The sequence below is a fragment of the Impatiens glandulifera genome, chromosome 1, assembly GCF_907164915.1.
Source record: "Impatiens glandulifera chromosome 1, dImpGla2.1, whole genome shotgun sequence".
Lineage (NCBI taxonomy): Eukaryota > Viridiplantae > Streptophyta > Magnoliopsida > Ericales > Balsaminaceae > Impatiens > Impatiens glandulifera.
In genome coordinates this window covers 139249756-139258084 of record NC_061862.1, presented here as the reverse complement: position 1 = coordinate 139258084, position 8329 = coordinate 139249756, and the positions used below count along the sequence as shown (strand labels likewise).

Sequence of the window (8329 nt, the reverse complement as noted above, 5' to 3'; positions counted from 1 at the left end):
ATCAAGATGAAGAGGAAAAGAAAACTTGCTATAAGGTTCAGAATGGAAATAAAAGATGAACCTCAAGTTGTTGTTGAGAAACTAAAGAGGAAGACACCCAGAATTTTAAAGCTGAAACAAAGAATTTTAAAGCCGATAAAGAAGATTCTAAAACCGATGTGGAATCTGAAGCTAAAACCGAAGATAAGGAAAACAAGAACACAAAAATTCAAGTTGAAGATAAGAAAGGTAAAAACCCTGGATTCTCAAAAATAATTTTTTCTATCAAATCAGAATGGCTCGTACAAAGATAGAATTCAAAATGAGAAACATTAATACACGTCATCATCTTCAATACAATCCCATTTCATCGTCATAGGAAGGGGAACAAAGACTCTCAATGAAAACGGATGACATGCGAAAATGCTAGGCTGTGATGTTTAGGTTTGAATGTACTCTTTTATGTTTGTAATCTCTGTTTTTTAGAAGATATAAATGCTACAAATCAATTTTTTAGGGTCTTTTGATTGTCATTCTTAATCATAATTAGGGTTTGTCTAGTTTTTATTTATGAGTGCTCATAATATTTGGTAAAGATTCTTCCAACACGATTTCATTGGTTCGTTCGCTCTATTTCAACCATCCTCATTTATGAATTCAAATGAGTTCGTTAGCTTTAACAAATTGCATTATTGTTGAATTTTCTCTTTAGAAAAATTTAATTGCATAAATTATTCATACAATTTAATATATAGATCTCCAATTGTTTTTTATTAATCATTAATTAATTTTGTTAATATATATATATATATTTATATATATATATATATATATATATATATATATATATATATATATATATATATATATATTTCATAGATCCGGATTTAGATCTGAATTTGAACAAATATTTATTTATATAAATTTATTTAAAACTTGTTTTTTCAACTATCTTATAAACATTGATTAAGATCAAATAATGCTTTTAGAATATAGTTAATTAGTTATATATATTAATAATTTTTCATTCAAACCTAATTCTATGTTTGTAATTAAGTTAAATACACTTTTAATTTATTTTATATAAAGTTTTATAAAATAAAATGTTTTTTAAATTAGTCACTCTATTTCAGTGAATATGACCAGTACTAAATTTCTTTTTATTAAAAAGAAATCCACACAAGAGAGAAACACTATAAAACTCAAAATGAAACTTAACAAAGAACTAAAAGAGAAAAGTCTCTTCTTATTATTATTGTGCAACATGCATAAAAAAAATTACAATACCCAAATTATTGCTTAAACATATCAAATAAACTAAAAACTGAAAATAACAAACAAAATGGAAACATTATTCTTGAAGCCTTTTATTGGTTTCTTAAAAAAACATAACTCCAAAGTAAACAGGGATTTAGTTCTTAGCTTGAGATTCGACCATAGCTTTGATCATCTTAGCCACTTCCACTAGTGCATCCGGCTCTGGTATGATACCCTTTACAGCTTCATGCGAAAGGAAGTTATCTGCCCAAACCACGAGATGCGGAACACTCGATTCATCTAGAAAACTCACTTCCGTCAACTTTTCTACCGCCTTCAACCACCCCAAGAAGCTTCCAAACGCAATGTCGAGAAATGAAATGTCCTCTCCTCCGAAGAATTTCTGCCCTTTGCTAGATTTAATAAAAGTTTCTTCTAAAAATGCTAAACCATCCTTCATCTTAACCACTAACCCCAATCTTTCTTCTTCTGATGCCATGAGAATGTTTTTTAAAGCAGGGAACCACTACAAAGACACAATTAATTGAAAATTTGATCAATAATAAACGTGGACAATAAATAGTTGTGGGGGTATAATGCTAGTTTTTTATATAAAATAAATATATTAAATGTTTGATCAATTAATGATTTGAATATTACCTCGTCATCGGCATAGGCAGCCCAGAAACGGGCAGTGGCACGATCAAGTGGATCCGAGGGGAGGATTGAGTGACCGGAAGTCCATTGTTCGTCGATGTATTGAACTATGATAAGGGACTCTGAGATTGGTTTATCGTCATGAAAAAATACAGGGATTTTCTTGTGAACAGGATTTGACTTCAAAAGTAAGTCACTTTTGGGGCCGAATGGTTCTTCGATAAATTCATAGTCAATTGACTTGAGTTTAAGGGAGATTTGAACACGGTTGACGTAAGGGCTCGGCCATAAACCCAAAAGCTTAACTGAAGAACCATTTCCTGCCATTGATCCGGTTAAAGAGAAACTAAGGATGCTTAATTAAGGGGTTTTGGTATGATTTGATGAAGTAATTGCTAAGTTATTGGAGATTTTATAAGGGTTCTTGCATGGCTTGGTAACATGGGAAAAATAATTCATTTTAGAGTCAACTTTGATAAAATATAATATTTCCTGATTTTGTAAGATAGTGGACATATTAAATATATATATAACTAAAAAATAATAATTAAACTGCAGATTTTACATGTGATCATGTACTTAAATTAGTGAAATAAATCAGAAACTCTAATTTATATTTACAAATTGAATCTAAAGTGTTATTTGGACAACATTATTTGAATTTATAATTTTAACCCAAACTTTCAATAACTAAGGGTCAAACACTCGAATTCAAGTTTTTTATTATGCTCGAACTATCAAATTTTAATTATTTGAAACTTTTTCAAATGAACAAAACGTCTATCTTCTTATTTTAATGTATCGATTTTTTTCTAATTAATTTGTCACATTTTTAAATAAAATAATATTGAGAGATGTTTTGGACATATTATTTTCGAGATTTACGGATTCTAATTTGTCGAAGTTCACAATTCGAGGTTGAAAGTCATGTTGAAATGGTAGAAAACACGTTAACTCAATAAAATGAGTCTAACAACTAATATGGTTTTTTTGGTTGGTTGACTAAATAAAATGTATAATTTAAAAAAATATATGATTTTTTTTTAAAGAGAAATAGATTTAATATTTATTTTTACATTTAAAAAAATATTTGATTTTTTTTAAGAGAAATAGATTTGATATTTATTTTTGAAGGACTTCATAACGCAATAACTTTATGTATGGTATACCGATTTGTATGTATTATTATTTTAAAATTAATATTTATTTTTAGATATACACGTTTAAAATTCTCAAAAACTGTTTAAATGACTTAAAAATGTGTAATGCGTGAAAATAATTGGAAAAGTCGAAACAATACAAAATTATTATTTATTTTTACAAATGTGATAAATTAATTAAGAAATGAAAATTATTTGTCAAATAACAAAACATAGATTAATTCGTTTGTGAACAAATTTTAAATTGTTAAAATTGTGCTAATTTGAGTCATATATAACTAAATTCAAAGTTCAAACTCATTTATTAAAACAACTCAAATTCGAGACTAAAATACCAAATGTACCAATTTATATATATATTTGAGTTAGAAACAAAATTATATGATGTAAAAAAACTTTATTTAAGTAAAAAAAATGAAATTATATTAATTAATAATTTAAATAATATATTAGTTGGAAACATGTCAAATTATATATACTCATCCAAAGTGAAAACGGTTGAATGGGATCCAAGTTTTACAAAAATAAATATTTATTTGCTTAATAATGAACATATAAAATAATAGAGCCTAGCCAATATAGTTTCAGGAAACTTCGGAGTAATTAATTAATATTGGGAAGGTGGAGACTGCAGAGTTGCTAGGATCTACATGAATCTCAATTTTTTTTTATATATATGGTTGTACTTATTATTATGAATCTCAAATTTAATTTTTTATTAATTAAATAGAGTTTCAAGTGAAATATAAACAGTAATTTGGTGTGTTACTCTTTTTTCTTGTTTTGTTTCTAATTTATTTTAAAAAATTGATTGAAAAATTATACAAATTTCAGAGAACAATCACTTTATTCTATTATGCAAGTTATTTGTTAGTGAACTTGTAGTTAGGTTTATTTGTTTTCTTTCATATTGTCGGATTTAATTTATTTCTTAGAATTTGTAAAAATGATTCAAAAAAGTCTACGGTAAAAAAAAATTAAAAAAATATATACATATATATAATAACAAATTAAAATATACTACTCATTAAAATTATTGATCTAACCTACTTCTAAAATTCATCTTATTTCTTTTATTTTATTTTTTCTCATTTCTTTAGTATTCATTTTATTTATATTTTTTACACTTTCCTCTATCTAGTTCTATCATTTTTTTAACTTTTAACTTTAGCCTTTATTTTTTTATTTTTTTATAAATACAAAATTAAATTTAAGTACTTTAAATTTTATCATTTTATATTTAAAATAATTTTATTATTTTTAAAAAAAGTACAGTCTTATTACATTTAAATAATTATATTCTAACATAAATCCATGAAATAAATATATTTAAATAGTTTAGATAAGTTTAGACTAAAATGCTGTAAAAAGTCAAACTAATAAGTAATAATTCATTATTATAAGTTGTTTGTTAAGATGATTCCATATAATTTTTATTGGAAAAAATTTGGCAGTCAAAGATTGCCTTTAAAATCTCGTTCTTTGGATTAAACGTTATTCCTGGTGGAATTCTAATCGATGATATGTGCATGAACAAGATTGTATTATGGTTAGTCGTATATGTCAAGAAAAGATTGAATAGACAACTCACTTACATTTGTATTTTCAATGGATGACTAGTATTTGAAGTCTTTTGTGTAGTATTATTGGGATTCATTGAGTGATGTCTGAGTCTTTATGTAGTTATTGAGAAATTTGGATTGATGTGACTGATATGACAGACCTACATATTTGGGTTATCATTCCAATTATTTTTTGATGGACTATTTGGTTGGAGAGAAATCGTCAAACTTTCAATGATCGTAATCGTTCGATGAGTATCATTCATAATACTATTATTATGATGTTTCTGATATTCGTTCAGAAAATCCAGTAAAATTTGTCAGAGAGTTAATCGTTCTTCTCGAGTATTTACGAACTCGATAACATATTAAGTATTTTTTTTTCTTATTTTTTATTTGTTATTTTCATGTAATGTTTTGTCGCTGTACTTAAACAATATTTTTTTTATTTTTAATATATATGGACATTTAAAAAAATAATAATAATAATTATCATGGTAGGCTTGGGTTCAGTGCCGGCCCCGGGAATTGGGTTGCCCCCATCCCATATAGAAAAACGTGGAAAAATAAAATTCGATGCCTTAATTTAAGTTTAAAAATTCAAGGATATATAATTAAATATTATTTCATTTACCCTCTTATTATTCACCTCATTTAATTCATTAATTAAAAATCTTATTTTTTTATTTAAATTATCATTATAATCATTATATATTAATATCTTTTAAATATTTTTATAAATAAATCACTTCTCAAAATCATCCATCTATATTTTATAAATAAACTAAAATTTATTTAAACGTTTAACAATCTCTTGTACTATTATGACTTAGTAAAATATAGCTTATTAATAATACTATTGTCATATGTATATTATTATTTATTTATTTAAATTTTTTATTATAAAGATCTACCACAATTTTACAGTTTCAATCATAACCCCACTTCAATTAATCATCAATCTTGAACAATTTTATATGAGTTTATCAACATTTATTTGAATTATCAGTGTGTATAATATCAAATAAACTTTGTTCAATCTTGTCATATAACCATTTTATAAGTAATCAATATATAATATTAGAAAATAATTCACGTGTTTCTCTATTTAAAATAGTTTTCAAATGTCCATCAAGTTGATTAAATATTAGTATAAAAATAAACTTTTATTTAAATAACTTACAATTTTTTGTTCTATTTTTCAATTTTGTTGATCAAAACTTCTTGTAAGCCCAGCTCTTCTTCGCCCCTTCTTTAAGTTAAGCCCCCAGTGCTAATTTTTTAATCTGAAATATTTTATTGACAAATATTGATGTTCCATTTGAGATTGTGTCTAGTTGAGCAATTTTATTCTAAAACAGAAATGGATTTAGCACATTTTCAAAATTAATGTTAAAAATCTATTATTCTTCGTTTCTTACTCTATTTGCATATAAGTGGAGAGGTATGAAAATACCTGAAACTTGAGTAGAGTCGATTTTGAACGAAAAAATAATAAAGTTGGTTAATATATACATAATTAAAGTAGGGTCATTATTTCATCTAAATTGATATTCAAATAAGATATTTAAAAAAAATACATTTTTGTCTGGATAAACTAATAACAACTATATAAACTCATGAGATCTCCTGTTGTCAAATTAACATGATCCATTTATTCTAAAATAAATTAAAAAAATGATTCAATGCATATTTGATATTAAAGTGAAACTTTATCAATACTCAAAATCAATATCTTGCATAAGTTGCTTAAAAAACAAGATCCATGAATACTTATTTTGTATCTCAATTATAGCTCAAACAATTGGAACATTCCTTTTTTTTTTTTTGTCATCTCTATTAAAGTCTTAATAATAATAATAATAATAATAATAATAATAATAATAATAATAATAATAATAATAATAGACCTTTAAAGACATGTTATTTAAAACATTTATGAACTACAATTATAGTATTGTTTTCAAAATTTAAATACTCTAATTTGTGAAAGTTTGTTTGGGTTACTAAAATAATGTGTTATTTAAGAAAATATTTAATTTTTTTTAAGAGAAATAGATTTGTTATTATTTTTCAAAGAATTTATAAAGACATAATTTTGTGTATGTTGTACTAATTTAGATGTATTTATATTTTAAATTGAGATTTTTTTTGAAATATGCACGTTTAAAATTGTCGAAAACTGTTTAAATACCTTAAATGTGTAATGCTTGAAATTAATTAAAAAAACAAAAAATTGTTATTTTGTTTATTTGTTTGTAAATACAATTAAGTAGTTAATTGTGATAGTTTGAGCTTTATAAGAAAAAAATTTAAAATTCAAACCTCATTGATATAGAAAAACGACCTATCAAGTCTCAAATAATTTTTTGGAATATAAAGAAAAAAATTATTTTAATTAATAATTTGAATAATTTATAATTTATAATTTATAATTTAGAAACATGTCAAAGTGAAAACTGTATAATTAATCTTTGAATGGGATCAAGTTTTAGAAATTAAATATTTATTTGCTCTAAAATGAACATTACAAAATAATTGAGGAGTCAATATAGGTTTTAGAAAACTTTGGAGATTAATTAATACTGCAATATTGATATTGGGAAGGTGGAGACTGGGGATTTGCTGCATCAATCTCAATTCTTTAATATATTGATTGTACTAATTAATAATTACTATCATGAATCTCAAGTTTAATTTTTTTATTTATTAAATTGAGTTGGAAGTGAAATATAAACAGTAATTTAGTGTGTTACTCTTTCTTTTGTTTTTCTAACAATTTATTAAAAAGGATCTAATAAATTTGAGTTTATTTGTTAGTGAACTTGTAGAATTATTTTGTTTTCTCAAATATTATCTGGTTTAATTTATTTGTTAGAATGTATAAAAATGGTTCAAAATAAGTCTTATAAGTTAATTTTTTAAAACCGATCTAACACACTAAAATCTGTCTTATTTCTTTTACTTATTTCTGTTTTATTTTTTCTCTTTTATTCAGTACATTTTTGTTCTTTTTTTCCCAACTTCCTCTGTCTCTATAGTATGATTTTAATTTAATTATAATTTTTTCAACTCTTTTATTTTATTTTTTTCTTATAAATACAAAATTAAATTTAAATACTTTAATTTTTAACTCTTATATTTTAAATAATTTTATTATTTTTAAGAATGTAAGGTCTTATTACAATTAAATAATTATATTCTAACATAAATAAATGAAACAAACATATTTAAATAGTTTAGATAAGTTCATCAATTCTATTAAAATACTATAAAAAAGAAAAAATAATAATAATAATAATAAAATTGTACAGTTAGGCTTTTTTTTTTTTTTAATTCAATTATAATCAACTCTCTTTATATTTACATCACTTAATTTATTAATTAAAATAATAAAATATTTTTTATTTAAAAAAAAAATATTTTATCAATATATATTAATAACCTTTAAATAAATTTACAAAAAAAAAATTATTTTCTTAAAATCACCAAAATCAATATTTTTAAATAAACCAAAATGTATTTTATAAACTCACTACCCAACCAGCTCTTACACTATTTTGACTGGTAAATATAACCTTGATTAATAATAATATTGTCATTTATTGAATTTTTTTTTCTGTTTTTCTATTTTGTTTATCAAAACTTCTTGTAAGCCCAACTCTTATTCGGCCCTTCTTAAGTTAAGCCCCAAGTCCAATCTTGTAATTTGAA

The 8329-nt window shown here is 23.7% G+C and overlaps 1 protein-coding gene across 1 annotated transcript; it reads right to left on the bottom strand.

The window, feature by feature from the left end:
• Window positions 1-1321: 1321 nt before the first annotated feature.
• LOC124941450 (glutathione S-transferase U17-like) lies at window positions 1322-7946 on the bottom strand. Its single transcript, XM_047481786.1, has 3 exons — window positions 7931-7946; window positions 1897-2222; window positions 1322-1762 (listed from the first exon to the last, which is right to left on the bottom strand). The coding sequence occupies exons 2-3, from the start codon at window positions 2218-2220 to the stop codon at window positions 1391-1393; spliced, it is 696 nt and encodes a 231-aa protein (XP_047337742.1). The 5' UTR covers window positions 2221-2222; window positions 7931-7946; the 3' UTR covers window positions 1322-1390.
• Between the last annotated feature and the right edge of the window lie 383 nt (window positions 7947-8329).

Bases quoted from the DNA above. Each gene is read 5' to 3' on its own strand.
- LOC124941450 (XM_047481786.1), bottom strand. From the start codon at position 2,220: ATGGCAGGAAATGGTTCTTCAGTTAAGCTTTTGGGTTTATGGCCGAGC. The intron at 1,763-1,896 runs GTAATATTCAAA...GTGTCTTTGTAG, and splicing joins CTGCCTATGCCGATGACGAG to TGGTTCCCTGCTTTAAAAAA.